This window comes from Alligator sinensis, unplaced genomic scaffold, assembly GCF_000455745.1.
Source record: "Alligator sinensis unplaced genomic scaffold, ASM45574v1 scaffold602_1, whole genome shotgun sequence".
NCBI classification, from domain to species: domain Eukaryota; kingdom Metazoa; phylum Chordata; order Crocodylia; family Alligatoridae; genus Alligator; species Alligator sinensis.
The window spans coordinates 2,610,084-2,627,350 of record NW_005841976.1 but is presented as its reverse complement, the minus strand read 5'-3'; the positions used below and the strand labels follow the sequence as shown (position 1 = coordinate 2,627,350).

Here is a 17,267-nt window from a genome sequence, read left to right as displayed (position 1 = left end):
CAGTACTCTTTCCTGCCATGGCAGGGGGGCGGACTAGATGATCTGCCCAGGTCCCTTCCGACCCTAGAAACTATGAAACTATGAAACTATAATAGATTAAACTACGGATTCATGAAATCCATTGTCCTGCCTCCCCCCACACAGTGGTCAGGTCAAGAACACCTGCCCCATAAATCATGAGACTAGTGCTATAGATTGGAGGGAGAAATTCCTTTCTGAGATTTCATTACACTTCCCTTAGCACATGTAACTGAGACTGATATGATCAGTCATAAAAATTATATACTTAAAACCTCAGCTACACTATTTGACTCTGATCTCCTGAAACAATGGATTTTTTACCTCCCATACCTTTTGCTTGAATGTTACTAGATATTGATTTTGTGGTTTGACCCTTTGTCTTCATTTAATGGAAGAAAGGAAAGATGAATCCATTTTGCATATTAGTCTTGTTCTGGCAGGTCATCAGGGATCAGCATCCCAAACTCTTTTCAGAGCAATGTGAGGCTAGGCTCACCTCCCCACCAGAAGCAACCTGGTTCCCATTCACACCTGTTCATTTCTTTTGTGTTTTAAAAATCTTCCTTCCATGGGTAGCAGACTGGGCATGATATCTTTTTTCCCTGGGGGACAGAGATTCTCTTCCTGTCTTCTAGTGAGATGTTTATTATCTCTTGCCATTTCCTGTGTCCCACAGACCACTGGGCATGGAAGCAGAGAGAGATGGGAAGCGACCATATTCCACATAGACAAAACACCTAATAGCTAAGTGTGATTGGTATCCTGCTACTTGTGGGGACCGGAATGAGCCAAGCCTGACACTATACACACACAGACATAGTTTCATAGTAGCTAGGGTCAGGAGGGACCTGAACAGATCATCTAGCCTGACCCCCTGCCACAGGCAGGAATGAACGCTGGGTTCACGAGACCCCAGACAGGTGATCATCCAACCTCCTCTTGAATTTGCCCAAGGTAGGGGACCATTCTTATCAACACTCCATCTTGCCTTTGACTACTCTCTGTCTCAAGTGTTTCTAAGCTAAATAATGTGTGTTGCTTAATTCTTGAAAACATCCCTTTTCAAGAGACTTATGTTTTCTTATCTCTCCCTGAGATATTTTATCATTCATCTTAAATGCATAAGAAAACTCTGAAAAATAAGAGTTATACCAAACCCAAATCTTTTCCTTGCAGCATTTTTAATTGTGGACTGTAGTGTGACATGGGTTACCCACCCATACAAGGAATAAGAAGTAGCGCACCTCCTTGTGCACTATGTGAATGACTTGGATCTTTGGTTGAATTCCATAAGAATAAACTGGTCTCCTAGTGTCCTTACCCATTCTCCAAAGGATTACAAGATGAGATTCCTCAGCCCCACCGACCCCTATCTGCTGGCTAGAGGAGCTCAGCTAGTGCAGAACATAGTGATTTATTCCTAGTAAAGGCCCTAGTAAGTGTATTCCTACCCTCCAGGAGCAAACACCATTGTATTTGTATTGGGTGTATCAGAGACATATAGGGCACCTATACATGTGCTCTGGGGTGGAGTTAAGGCATTTTAATTAGAGCAGCTCTCATTAAAATGATTGCAGTGTGTCGTGTATTCAGCCTCCCGCATTTCAAAATGGCAGAGGGGGCGCTTTAACTAAAGCTCATTTGGCGAGCATTAGTAAAAGTGTCCCCGCTGCCATTTTGAAACACGGGGATGCTGAATACATGAGATGCTGCAGCACACTGGAGTGTTTTGATTAGGGCACTCCATCAGATTCAATTAACTCTGACGTGTTCTAATCAGAACGTATTGGGGCACATGTAAAATTGCCAATAGTAACCTCCGGCCCCAGGGGTTGTGCTGAATGTACCCACTGAGTCCATTGAGAAACAAAACAGTTAGCCCCACTGATTTCTTATGCGATCATTGTTTTCAGCATTTAATGAAGACTCCTTTATTTTCCTAGGACTTCTTAAATATATTTCTGAGCCGGGAATCTACTGAGGGGCCAGATTTTATAGATTTCCTGCACAAGACTGAACTTCTTTCAGGATGGCCAATTGAAAAGTTGCCTTACAACAACCCCAGAATTTGTGCTCAGACCTTTTTCAGGTAAATTATTTCAATTAATGTTGTTCCAGTGGAGTCTTTATCCCAGGGCACAGGTACCAAACTGGGATTTGATGCTGTGGCTATTATTTTTTCAGGTCTTGCAAGCCCTGGGGGAGGGGAAGAGGGTGGTGGGGAGGGGGGAGGGGGATTGAATCTGAAGTCTGTTGAGGTCACTGGAATGACTACCATTTATGTCATTATCAATACATTTTATTACTGTTGAGTAATGTAATAGATACAATTATCCAAATTGGTGCCAATGAATAGATTTTGAAATAAAATTGTTTAGAAAGAAATGTAACCCCGGTGCCTCATGATTGTTGTCATTTAGGTGCTTCATTTCCCTTCTTTCTGTGAGTGGTGGGTTTTGTGGCTGGACTGCACCTCCCATGAAGCTTCCTGGTTTCCCATCTTGCTGAGCTATTAAAGTTATAAGGGAATTCCATAGCTATATGTCCTGGATAACCATATATCCTGGATTGGCTGGGACAGTCCTGTATTTCAGTCTGATCCCAGCTTGCCGGTGAAAATTAAAACAAGCATCCTGGGGTGTGGCACAGGATGGCAGGGGCACGAGAAGCCCTGGCAGACAGCAAAATTGCCCTAATAGCTTAGCTTGATTAATGGAATGACTATTAAAAAGGGGATTGTTAATACCTGTGAAGAAAACAATGGGTCATTAACAGGCTGTTGACTCCTTAGTTGCCTGAATAGTAATATCAGTGGTGCTCCACCTCCACCTCTCAATGCATCAGTGAAGGGGGGTGTGTGGAGAGGACAATGTCCCAGATTTCACATTGTCCCATATGGTCACCCTAATTATGTCTCACAGGCCATGTCTACGTGCATTGCTTACTGCACAGTCATTTCTGTGCAGTCATTTCAAGTACTAAATGACTGCATAGTAACACAAGTTGCAGTGCAGCAGCATCACTGAATGGCTTTATAGGTGACACTGACTGTGCAGTAGCTCCTTAATACTGTATACTAGCATCACATAAAGCTTCCTGCCACGCAATGTTACTGCGCAGTAGTAACAAGCTACTGCGCAGTCAACGCCTCATGAAGATGCAGCCACAGAAGGTGTAATATAGCTGGGGACCTTAGTCCATAAGAAAGAGTCTTTTAGTATTATATAACTTTGATGGTCTAGGGACAATTCAAAAAAGCAAGATGTATTTTGTAATGCCCTTTACTGGATTAACTGTAGAGCAGGGAGAGGTGTTAGACAAGATTTTAGGCTCAAAATGCCCTTCCTGAACCTTAGAAAGACCCAGGAATAGCATTTTGTGCCGGAAAGCTTATCTAACGTCTCTTCCAACTATGCAGTTAATCGAATAAAAGACATTACCAAACAACTCTTGCTTCTTGCGTAAAAAGAGGGCAAGATTCACCCTAACAACTCCCCTGAGGCAATGAAGAAGATTTTCCAAATTCAAGTTTTCAGATATTTGGGGCTGAGAGGTATTAAAAATCACAATTTTTCAGGGAAGCCAGCGCAAAAAAAAATGTTTAGTTGAAGATCCAATTTTCTGTCAAAAAAGTCTCAGGGGAAAATTTCAGAACCAGCCATACTTTGAGGCATGAGAAATTTCAAACAGATGTGAGTTTTCCCTAAAAGACATAATATTAATGATTAATCTGGTGAGAGAAATGTTTTAATGTCACACAACTGAAACCACAAGATAAAGATCCAGTTTTACACTTCTCTACAGGACTCTGTCTAATTTTGTTCCATTGCTTCTAATGTTTTATCTTATTTTATTTTAGACACATATATAAAATCAATAGTAAGAGCTGATGTAACACATGTATATGTGAAAAAGAAATTTAAAAATTTCTGTTCTTTCTGTCCCAAACATCAGAACAAGGTGACATTCAGTGTAATTTAAAAAAAAAAGTGAACTCAAAACTGATAGGAAGAATTTTTTTTTCACACCCTGTAAAATTAGATTGCAGAAATTATATTGCCACAGAAAGTAATTGGGGTCAAGAATTTTCCAAGAATTGCAAAGGGATTCAACATTTACATTGATAATAAGAATATCCTGAGTTACTGTAATTCATTCTTACAAACATTTGGGAAGAAAATTAAACCTCATTCTTCAGGGCTAAAGCCAATCTCTTATTATAAGCATTGAATAAAACCTTAAATAAAGGACAGATTATTCCTTGTACAGCTACTGCAATATTCTCACTTTCTCACAAGCGGTCAGCATTGGCTGTTCCCATTCAAAGGTCTGATCCACTGCAGCAATTTCTAGGCTCTTAGGAAAAGATTCCTGAGAGCAAAGAAAAAAAATATCTTGCATTGTGCTCTCTCCTCTCTGCTTTCAGTTAAATACCTAGAATAAAAAGATAACATGTTGAGAAAAAGATCAGTAGACACAGTAGTGGAATCGTGTTTGTCTTTTGAAGATTTACTTTGTTTGAATCTTTTGGTCTTTTTCTCTCCTTTCATATTTATTTCAGCTTTATAAAACCAACTCTAACTGATCTTGCTATTGCCATCAAAGGGATAACTAACAGGCAGATTTTTTTTTATTAGTATTTGCAGGAAGTTTAATGAATAAATGTCAGGCCTGTTTATTTCTCTACTTTGAAAAGAAGTTACTGAAAAAAAGTTTGAATACTGAGCTCTAGTGATATTTTTCCTTTTCTGGCAATTTCAATATTTGTATCTATCTCCCTGAATATTCTGTTTGGTCCCCTTCTCCCCTGCTTGGGTTTCTTCTACTTTTAGAAGGAGCTAAAGACATATCTCTTTTTCCTACCAATTAAATCTTGGCTTTCTAGCTGAGTCACAGACAGCAGAAGAGCTGATGGTTGATCTGATCTTTCTTAATCAGGTATTGATTATCCCAATTTATGCCCTGTTTAAAAGGTGCCCAGATAACAACAAAGAATATAAAGTCACAAAGATTAACTTAATTCTCATTTTGTCCATCAGCATCTCATCAGGTCCAGTTCCATATTTAGAGATTATACTGCACAACTGGGAGTCAGATTTGTGGGCTCATTTGTTCTGCTACTGACTTGTGCGATCAAGGTCATCTCACTATAAAGTCAAAACTGGAATAGCTTTTATCTACCAAGAGTGTGTGTGAAGATTCCTTAATGTGTAGGATTTTTCTATAGAATTTCAGGGTATTATATACTGTCATCTTAGCCATCAAGTTTCCAGCTAAGGAATTTCTGAAAGCAGGAGGCTGGACAAAATGACCTCATGAGGTCCCTTCTGGCCCTACTTTCCTGTGCTCCTAAAATAAGTCTTCCTTCAGAATACATTCCTGGAAATCCTAATTATCCATTGAGACTACTGTCGCAGTTCAGACATTCAGAAACGAACATGTAACCTGCCCTTAATGATGATTTTTCCCACCAACAGCAGACACACAAATTACACTTGCTTTAATCATTAATGGGAGTGTTGCCATTGATTACAGTGGGAACAGCAATTGTCTCCTTAATTTTAAATAGTTTAAATGGGTCTCCATAATTTTAAATAGTTTCTGAAATATTGGAGAGAGGTGGTAAAAGTTAGACTTCTTAAGCCATATTCAAACATTATTTTGGATGGGCTAACAACACAAGACCTGCTCAATTTTCATAAGTATTGTGGGTGCTCAGGGCACTTGGAATTCAGGTCTTATTCTGCTAACACCACTGAGCATTGGTTTGCATGCTTACCTGAAGATGTGGAAGTCTGAAAATGTAGACTTAATTAGAGATCTTGTCTTAATGCTTCTGCTCCCCTTGAAGTCAACAATTGTGTATGTTCATTTGAAAGTTTTGGCCTAAGTTTGAAATGGAGTAAATCACTAAGACTACTAAAGATTCTGCAGGGAACTCTTTTACAAGGCATTCATTTTCCCATCTTTCCTAGAGGAGAAAACTAGAATGGATAGGGATATGTTATTCTTTACTGTCCTTGAATACAATGTATCGTGGCTTACTGCCATTTAAGTGATTGTTTTGTTTGTCCAAATTCCAAAGAAGGGCAATAGAAGATAATGCTACTATTTATTTGGAGCTGTTAAAATGACAATCTGATCTGATTTTTCTGAACCTCTTCATTATATTGTACTGTTTTTTATTTCCAGGAAGAGAAATTAATCACTGGAATTGTAAAGTTAATTTTGTGTTCTATTACTTTTTAGACCAGGCACAGTCATTACAAAGGATTCAAAGTCATCATCCAAAATTTATGTGATCAAAACTGTAAGTAAATCCATAGTATTTACCACTAGGGATACATCTTCTCTTCTACTCCTGGTCATCAGAACTTGTGACTGATTTACTGCTTAGTATATAGTTATTAGTACCCACTTCTGCTGAAAGTGGGAAAGGTCAGATAGCTATGTGGAAAATGCTGAGGCTGCTGCAATAAGTTATATATTATATTACTTTTTAGAGTACCGTCCTTAATCAACTTTATCTTTGGTGGCAGTCAGCCAGAAAAGTTGTTCAGACCCTGTGTTCTAAATTTAAAATCCTAGTATACTTGTGGGTTGTTATTATTCAGTGCCAAGATTTGCCAACTCACCTGGGAATTGCAATACTTAGCAACAAGTTTGCAGAACTTGATGGACTAGGCAACAAAGGATTCCTTGAAAGTTGGAGACATCTGGAAGTAATAAACCACAACATAGGGAAACATGCATGCATATATTTATGCCTATCTGTCTGTCTGCACAAGACTAGCAGTGACAGTGAGGAATGAAACCAACATTAATCCAACAGCTACTAAGAAATAGGAAAAAGGGTTTTAGACAAAGTTGGTAACAGGAAAGAAGCAACCACAGAAAGTTAAAAACAAAATCTTGAGATGATGCATCCATATTTCTTCCTTGCTAGCCTGGGAAGCTTTTCATCCCAGTACTGAAAACAAATTGCCAGAACCTCAGCTGGTGCAAATTGGAGTACTTCCACTAAAGGCAGTGAATTTAGGCTGATAGATGCAAGCTGAGAAACTTGCCAAATAATATCCAGGGTCCAATATACCCAAGCTGTTAAATTGAAAGCCTGGGTATGTTCAGAAGGCTCAAATAGAGTCTGGAAATTATGGCATGGCATAGTCTTTGTAACCAGCTCTTTAAACTTACATGTGAGAAGAAGCTTCCTAGATTCTGTCTTTGGAGTTTCTATTTTGGTAGGATTTTTTAACAAACTATGCCAATATCTTTTTGATAAATCTCACAAAAGAAGTTACAAGTTTCAGTACTTTGTCTTACTCCAAATGATACTGAAAAATTCTGGCAGATACTTGACCATGTCATGCAACTGTGTTGCAGGTAATAATGATGATGATGATGATGTTTCTTCTTCCAACACTAATGTCCCATTTTGATACCAGCATTGCTTCTCTGTAGAATAGGTCAGAATTTTTTGGTATTTTTTTTAATTGGATGATGATTTGCAGAAACGTAGACTTTTCACAGTATCAGTTTTGATGAACTTCCATCATGAGGGTTGCCAGGGTCCAGGGTGGATTTATGGTAATATCTTCCAGAGATAATGAGACATTCCTCCCTCAACATGTGCTAGGGCCTAAAGAGATATGATTCTGGAAAAAAACTGTCCCCACTCAAGTCAATCCTGTTGGTCATCAATGGAAAGAAGGAGTCTATTCCTGTTTGTTGTTTGGGCATGGTATGAATGGATGTTTCTTCCAAATCCCTGGCAAAAGCCCTACCTTGGGGTTTATCCATGGTTTTTCTGAAGACCTTGGGGGTTTATCATGGTTTTTGTGAAGATTTTAAAAAGTTGCATTCTTGGTCTGTATTGGAACAGCCTTCTAGAGAGACAATAGATCACAAAGAAACAATGAAGCAATATTGGTCAGCAGAATATGCAGTACTCAGCACATCAGGATGCTAATCATTATTATGTTCTTATAGGAACCATGGGAAAAACAAATTTTAAGGAGGAACTTAAAGGAAACAAATGAAGTAGCAGCACCTGCAACTTAAGGATCAAATCATTCTCAAGAATTAACTCTTATCAGAGCCCACAGCAGAGAAACTCTCCTATTGCTTAACCAGCTCTCTCTCCAAAAGGGACTTCCTTTTTACAGAACAAAAGTCCACCACAGTTATAAACATCCCAACAGTGAACACATCCTTCTACACTCAAAAAAACCTTTGAAGCCTGTGTTTAATAGTGTCATATGGTGATACCCACCACGATATTAATAATTGAATATACTGTACTTGCATTTCCAAAGTGCTGTGCTAACATTTAGCAATCATCACTATCCATCCTGGGGACAAATTAATGTCAGAGTAGGTTTGCAATTGCATGGTTCATCTACACGAGATGCTTTAACTGAGATTAGAGTAAATTACTGTGCAGTAAGCGTCACCCTGTACATGTGCTGATGCTTACTGCACAGTAATTTGTTCTAACCCTGAGTAAATTTGCTACCTGTAAATACAAGTAGAAAATTTACTCAGGAGTAATTACTGCGCAGTGCAGCATGTGTAGACAGCTAACTGGGAGCAAATGTGCTCCTGATCAGCTGGGCAGCAGGGGGCAGAAGATTGCTCCCTTTCCCCTAGAGCAGCCTGCTGCCAGGGTGAGCTCCACCACCGGAGCCTGGGTAGGGACAATGCCCCGCTGCCCCAGCAGCAGGGAGCTCCCAGCCTCTACTGAGGGAATCTTACTTCCCAGCCCTGTCTCTGTGATCGGGGAGTGGGGGCTGGGAAATTCTTATCTTCCAGTCCCGGCTCCATGATCACAGAGTGGGGGCTGGGAGCTCCCTGCTGCTGGGGCAGGGGGGACATTGTCTCCACCCGGGCTGTGGTGGTGGAGCCCACCCTGGCAGCAGGCAGCTCCTGGGGGAAGGGTCCAGGAGACAATGTTCTGGTGTTTCTCTTCTAGTAATTAATTTCATAATCTAGTTGCAGGTCCTGTGAAAGTCTAACATTGTACTCATGAGTAAGCTGGCTGAGAGCTGGGAGTTTTATTTGCTGGGAAATTGTCTCATTGCAGAATAATAATCTGTTCTAAATGATAAAGAAATGAAACTTAAACATTCTTCAAAAAAAAGCGTTGAAATAATTTTGGGGGGGATAATTGAAATACCCCATTTCTATGGAAATTAAATCTTGGTTTTGATTTTTGTTCTGAAAGATGTTCTTTTTAAAAAAAATAAAGGAAATTATACAACTAACTCGGAAGAAAAATGTTGGTTTTTGGAACTGTCAAAACAAAATGTTTTGACATTATTGGAATGCTTTATGTCATTTTTTTTTAAAGCAAGATTGTTGAAATTGTCACATTCATGCAGACTGTTCTGATTTTGATTGAATGTTATTGTCCAATGGGAAGAAATTCCAGGAGAAAATTTGACTAGTTCTAGTCTTTTGTCATCATATTTCTATTCTTTTGCAACATAATAGTTGCAACAGAGAGGATATGGCTGTGGAAGGAAGAGGTGATGATTTACTAACTTCATCTAGATAGAGCTTGAAGTAGGAAGTTATTTCAGAAAGTAGACCACTGAGGTGATGTATTCATGGGAGCTGGTACTATTAAACTGAGGGACTGCTGTGTTTCATACCAGTTGGGGCTTTTTCTAGTGGGTGGCTTTCTTCTTAGATATAATGAATTACAATGATATATCCTGCAGGTCATGAACATGGCCAAAACTGTCACTCACGAACAGGCATCATGTTCTGGTCAACTAGAGATGGAACAGGGGTATGTTTTGCCATTATGGCATGATAATTTTTTTTTTAACGTGTCACAGATAAGTTGTGTATTGATTGTCCTTTTGTGCTCTCTATCCTAGAATCACTAGGGCTGGAAGGCACCTCCAGAGGTCATTTAATCCAACCACCTGCCTGAGGCAGGTTCATCCTTATACAAACCATCCTATATAATCCATAATCGAAATTCAGCATAAGACTACCACCAACCCTGACACAACGCAGTCCTAACACCATAACCTGCCACTGGTAAAGCAGGGGAATTATAGTGCCAGTGTTCTGCTTCTATAAAATATTGTCAGTGCAGGCAGTCTTCAGACTTATGACACAATTGGATCCTGAAAACCATGTCTTAAGTTGAAACATCGTAACTTGGAACCAATTTTCCCATAGGAACAATGTTATAAATGGGGGATTGGTTTCTAAACCAAGGCCTGATGCCCTATTTTCACCAAATATAACCCAGAGTTTTGTACTCAATCAATTATAGATGAGTAATATAACTACATTAAAGTATTTATATTGTAAATAGCAATCATATTGATTTGAAAGGACTTCTTTGAGGTGACTTTACTGGACTTTTTGAAGAGTTCTTGGCTGGAGTTTTCTCAGGAGTCCTGGCTGCAGGTTTTTCTGGAGCCCTGTCTGCTTTCTTAAAGAAAGTGTTCAAGGAAGTTTGGACAGATGTTCTTCAGGGAGATGCAGCAAACTTGTTCACTGGCATGGTGTCATGTCGGATCAAGCGTTGTAAAGTCAAAACTGACATCGGAAAGTTGAAACAGGGTGGCAATTTATAAACATTGCAAGTGCCATTCATTGTAACTCAAAATGTCTTAAGTTGAGGACTGCCTGTATGTTCTCAAGAGATTATAGGTAGAGGGGCATGCTCCCTATTACAGAGGAAGGCATAGGCCATGCTATGGAGTAAAATTCCTTCCTGACCCCAAATATGGTGATCAATCTGATCCTGAATGGAAATGCAAGGCCTTCTAGCTGGGAAACTCTGGCTTTGTTCCCAGCAGGAGCATTGGCACACCCCAAAGTCCCCAGCCTTGGCTGCAGCCAACACCCAATGTCTCTGAGGGAAGTTATAAAACACCCTGACACCCCGAGGTTTAAAAACACCCTCTAGTTTTCTTTTGTTTAATTGTGATCATTTTGTTATGTGATACAGGAATAGTAACCACAACTCATATCAAGTACATAATTACAAATACTTAGAGAAAAAATTAAATCCAGCATAAAGCTAGGAAATGTTCTGGGCATTAAATATATTTATTGTTTTTAATAATTAGTGAAAAGCCTCTTCAAAAATTGCTCATAACAATGTTAGCTACTAAGACCCAGGTACTTTCAACCTTCTGTCTTGTCACATGCAAAAAGTAAAAGCATTCTGAGCACAATTTCCATGTCATATCGGTAGCCACAGAGAGGACAAAATAGAATCAAAAGAGCAATCATGTTTCTGGCATTGCTATATATTATTGAAAATGACACAAAGTGAGGATTTCAGGCATGAATGCACAACGGAACATCCTACCTCAAAGGCTTGTTAACTGTAATCCTGCTTAAATCAGTTCTGTATCAGTCAGCACCAAACTCCTTCCTCTTATTTATATTTCTTTTTTTCCCCCCTCTGCAATATTTTCTGCCTTTTCTGATTCATACCATTTTCTAAACCTGGTACAAATCCAGGTTTTTAGCATCTTTAAGATAGGTCTGTTGACCAGGATACCATCCATATGCATTGGGACCCCAAGTCAGCAAAACCCTTTAGCACCTGGCTAATTGGAATGATGTGACTTCTCTTATTTACTCGAATATAATGCCTGAACTGAAGCACATGCTTAAATTGGTAGCATAACTAAGATGGGGTGACCCGAGCAGCAGCCTCAGGTACTGACTTAGGGGAATGGGGCAGAAAAATACCAGTTGCCACCACAGCCAATTGGCTGCACCACTGGCACCAGCACTGTCTGCTGCCATGTGCATTGTTGCTGCCTCAGGTGCTGAGATCCCTAGTTATACCTTTGCTTCAAATTATTTGCTGAATCAAGGCCTTAATTTTGGAAACAGTTCTCCACTGGGCTTCTCTAGATTTTGACAATGTGTATTACAAGCCAGGTAGAGTAGCAGCTTTGGATGCCCTGCTGTGCTTAGAACTATCGCAGAGAGGTTATGTACCAACAATTTAATAGATATATGATTTACTTTCTTATGAAACCACATGAATTGGAAGAATAATTTTCCCCTTCAAGAGGTTTGATCCTTCCAGACATTCAGCTCAGCTATAGATACAGAGCCAATAGGATTATCTTACATGTTTAAAATTAAATATGCCTTTAAGAAGCACTTTGCTGAATTAGAACCAAGACACTCAATGCCCTGTTGAGTTTTTATGCCACAAATGGCTACCTTGTTTTCAGGATTAGTTTTAAAAAATCACTGAAGAGCCAAAGTAAGGGATTGAATTTATTTGTCAGGAAGCATTTAATCAAGTGTATGTTTGATAGGTTGAACATGTTTAAATACCATTTTTAACAACTAGTGAGTGCCTTCTGAATCAGCCTGGGAAGAATGTTAATTTAAAATGCTGCATTATTATTATTGTTGTTTTATGTTATGATGATATCTAAGAGGTACTCACCCCTGCCTAGCTCACTGTGGCTATTTGCAAGTTTATGGCAAACTAGAGGGATTAAATATTTTCCTACTCCAAGAGCTTTTGAACTTTTACAAAAGACCTGATGCCTTGAGCAGGATAAAAGCACAGACAATGAAATGGTGAGGGCCTATTGCAAGAACTGATGAGAGAAGGCACAGGAGGCAGATTTTGGAAGCTGAAGTGGAGAGTATCAGATCTCAAGGTGGACCAAGGCAACAACTAATTTGAAAGGGTTAGACAAAGATGCAACAAGGTGGAATGAGGAGATAGAAGGCTGTAGTTAAAGTGGTTAGGTCCTTGAGGCAAAAACCGAGAACGAGATTGATAGAGAAATAAGCAGTTACTCCTTTTACTTGAGCTGAAGGGAAGTGGTTTGCTTTGTAGCATAGGGCCTACAATACTGTTGAATGGTCTGCTTCCAGTAGAGAGCCAGCCTTACAGGTGGGTGACTTCGGTGACTGCCCAGGGTGCCATTGTCAGGGGTTGCATGCATGCACGCGTGTGTGCACACACACACACCCACCCACCCACCCACCCACATGTGAACAGCCCCTGCCCTGTGCCACCCAGGCTGATCCTGACCCAGGCAGGAGGAGCAGTGCCCATCCCAGCCTGCCCCATGCCTCTAGCAGCTGCTCAGGAGGAGCCAGGCTGGGCATGTGTGAACGGGGTGGTACCTGCTTCAGTCCAGCCTGCCTTCCTGCCCACCTGCCTGGCATACCATGTTGCTCTGCTTCCCCACTGGACTATGTCCCTTGTCTCTGCCTGCAGCAGCTCCACTGATTTGCGGGGTGCCAAAATATAAGTTCGCCCAGGGTGCCATTTTCTGTAAGGCCAGCCCTGTTCCAGTGCATCAGAGGGAAATGAAGCACATGCATCCTAGTTCATGACAATACCACTGGCTACCAAATTATGGGGTTCAATACCAATAATATAAAGAGTTTCTTGAGCTTTAGTCAGTGGTTTCAGTTGTATTATTGCCAGTGTCACTATAACTTAGATCAGGGGATCCCAACATTTATGTGCCCAAGGTCACATTTAAACTTAAAAGAAAAATCAGCGGGTGCCAACAGGACAGCATTTTTTTGTTGGAATAATGATTTTTACTGAGCGTGAAAATGCGCACGGGCACCTGAATAAACCTTGCAGGGTGCCATGGTGCCACAGGCACCATGTTGGGAACCGCTGACTTAGATTATGCCATTAAAGGCTCCTAGTCCTCACCAGGTTCACCTCCCAGGTTTGCTTTTTCTCCCTGATAACACTCATGGAAACACAAAGCAGATAACCAATGAAAGATTTTTGGCTGTGAACTATGCTCTTAGAAAGCACATTGGATGTTCATATATGGTCTCTTGGCTGCCTACACTCATGCCATCTGTTAGGATGGCATGGTGCCGACACACAATGTGGCATGCCAGTTCCTTTGGGCCAGTGGTGCCAACCAAGAATGGTTTTGTGCGGGCAGCTTGCCGAACAGAGCAAGTGCCATCTCCCTTGGACCTAGCTTTTCTTTTATTACAGGATTGCCACATTGTTGCCATATGGCTCTTTAAACCCACTGATAGTTTTGTGCCCTGACACAATCCTTGAACATTTGAGGGGAACATGAGAGGCTGAAGAGCACTTGAATCTGGCAAGCAGATTTTGAAAATAAGCTTCACTGCAGTGCACATCAGGCACAGAAAGGCCTGGGAATGAAATTCTATAGATCCTATGGATACATTAAAACTTAGCTGTCATTTTTACCGTGAAGTCCGTATAAAAAGAGAAAACCCATGTTATTGCATTTCATAAAAGAATTTGTCAGTATCAAATACATAATGACATCAATTAAGCCCAAAGATTCTGTTTCCTGTGAACAATCAATAACTAAATTAAATAGCTATGAGCATAGGGATGAGATACAAATGGAAGACATTTGGGGGCAAGAGTCAGAGAGCAGAAAGGAAAGGAGAAAGGAAGTTTAATGTAGGATTTGAATGTGAAAAGAACTCAGGAACAGGAGAAAAATAGAAAAAGTTTTCCAAAATGAGTTTTCCAACCAGTGAAGCCAGAAACACTGATGGTTTGTGTACACCACAGTAGAAAATTACTCAGGCACACAACGGAGGACAGAAGCCTGCTCCCACTGCTGTCCACATGAGTACATTATCCTTGACAATTGTGATTACTTGAATAAGGGAGATAAACATCTCTAAGCTTTAACACCAGGTTAAAGCTGAGAAGAGGAGAGAGGGCTTTGAACAGTATAATGTAGCTTAGACTCTGGTAACTGGATACGTCTAAACACAAAGGGAAACATTCTGCATTTGATGCATACATTGCAAGGAGGTGCGTTCTGCACTGGATTAAGTATGGTTAATAAGGGAGATAAACACTTCTCAGCTTTAACACCAGGTTAAAGCTGAGAAGAGGAGAGAGGGCTTTGAACAGTATAATGTAGCTTAGACTCTGGTAACTGGATACGTCTAAACACAAAGGGAAACATTCTGCATTTGGATGCGTACATTGCAAGGAGGTGCGTTCTGCACTGGATTAAGTATGGTTTCCATGATTTCCACATAGAGCAGCAATGATTGGAAAATTATTTTCCTCCCCTATCCAATTTATTATTTGATTTTAAATTGTTTCCATTTGGTATCAATACAAGCTCAGGCACTTATGATGCCTTTCTTTGCGGGGAGGGGAGGGATGACTCTAGCAGAAAGCATTGAGAGAGAGGCATTTCAGAACATCCCATGGGCAGAGCATGCTCATGACTGATCAGAAACCTAGAATTAAGCCAGAGATTAAAATCAAGGAATGTAAGCATTTCAACCCTTCTCTGTTAAATTCAAGGCGAATATTGCTCATTCAGCTATTGGGCAAGGGGGATGTGCTCCTTCTGGTTCATAGATCATTTTTGATCTATGTTTGGCCATAGGTTTTCTGAGAGCACTCCTCAGATTTCCTCATACTTCACAGACTAGAGTCTTTCTATGTCACATATGGCTTGTCCTGGATGGTAGCGACAGCTTTTCCTTCCTTCTTGGACCCGGTGCCTACAGAACTAGGGAGGAGTATGCCTGGTTGGCATCACATATTGCTGACATTTCCCAGATCTTCAGGCTCCTCACAACCCCCCTGGCTATGTAAGTTGGCCAAGTCATGGATCTGCTAAAAGCTGTTAATGCTTTTGGTCACCAACTCTGAAACATGCTTTACAGACCTTTGGGTATTTCAGAGCGAGTATGGTTGTTGACCTTGGAGGATAACAATGATGCATTTGTGCTAGATTAGCAAATGTGATGATTGCTTTCATAACAGCGATCACAGTTTGAATACTGGTGTTTATGGAGCAAGATCCTACATTGTAGTGGGAGTGTCTGATCTTGCAGGCCTGAGATGCCCAAGTGCAACTCCAACAAGGAGCGGGAAAGCAAACCTCTATGGAGCTGTGCCAGGAACCTGTCACAGCCTTCCAGCACCAAAGCACCTGATAGAGGGAATCTGTACCAATGCAGCAACCTCTGAGTTGCTGTGACCTTTTGGGAACTGTGGCTTACCATCTTGATGATGGCAAGTGATCTCTTGGGTTCTCAGTCTGCAATGTAGTTCTTAAAGTGGCATGAAATATTCCTGAAATAACAGCTGTTTTTTAGAGAATGGGATTTCCAAATTGCACTAAGGTCTTGCTGAGCCACTTTAACCCATTGCTTGCTCAGCTAAATGAGCAAAGCAAATCCATCATCCATAAAGACTACCACCCTCTGGTTCTGTAGGACTATAAGGTCAGGTTCTTGGAGTGGGGAGCTCAGGTAAAATATATGATGTCAGGGAGCTGACAGGATTTACTGTTTATATTCTTGGACAACCTCAAACCTTATTCCCTCCCAATAATATTAATGCGGGTGTTGGTGCCCACTGTTATTCTGGTGGCCCAAGTTCTACTGCTCTTAAAACCATACTCTGAGCTTACAGGCCTGAAGAGAAAATTCCACTACACATTTAGCAATTGCAGGTGGTAATGTAATGTGCACTTTAGTAGGCTCAGACTGAAACTACACAACTAGCTGGTTGATAACGAAGCAAGTGTCATCCAAATGATTGTGGCTTGCTGTATCTTGTACAACATCTGTGAGATTAAATGAAAATATTTTCATTTGGAAGGGCCCCAGGATACAAATGGTTAGCCATCTACCAGTATATCTGGCCTTGACCCATCCCCTGAAAGGCAGGTAATTAGTCACAGGCTGTGGTTATGCTTAATTCCCTTAAAGGGCCATTCTGCCTCGTGATGGATGTGTATGTATGGATGGATGATCTGGTCTCTGATATTACTGCTCAGTCCTGGTATCATATATCATACATGAGGCTCTGTGGGTGTTGTATTTGTACATTCTTCATCTTCTGATTCTTTGATGCCCAGTGTAAACTGAAAGCATTGGGGAAGAATCTAGCTTTCTGAGTACTGATTCCTTACGGGTGATGGAAGAACTGGTCTGTTCAAATTTTCCATTTACATCGGATTTCACATTCCCTCTTCGAGTTGGCCTGTGAAAACATGTCAAGGCTGTAGCATTTCTGGGCTCTATGAGAAGCACCTGCTGGCCCTCTTTTTTCAACGTGATGAAAGGTATGGTGTGGAAAGCATTGTATGATGACAGGGAGAAATAGCAAGCCAGAAAGAGAGAGAGACAGAAGATGATAAACATCTGTGAGAGAAATAGGTAATCTGTAACTGAGAGTCTCACAATGCAAACATAATACATTTTTCTAGGTATTTAGGTAGTAATTA

General features: G+C 40.6%; 1 protein-coding gene across 1 annotated transcript in view; it reads left to right on the top strand.

Moving 5' to 3' along the window:
* The window catches only part of LOC102386654 (cyclic nucleotide-binding domain-containing protein 2-like), a 135,850-nt gene that overhangs the window by 62,961 nt on the left and 55,622 nt on the right, over positions 1 to 17,267 (top strand). The window contains exons 9-10 of the mRNA XM_025200837.1: positions 1,965 to 2,110; positions 6,271 to 6,331. Of these exons, the coding sequence (XP_025056622.1) occupies positions 1,965 to 2,110; positions 6,271 to 6,331 (207 nt within the window). The remainder of the gene's footprint in view (positions 1 to 1,964; positions 2,111 to 6,270; positions 6,332 to 17,267) is intronic.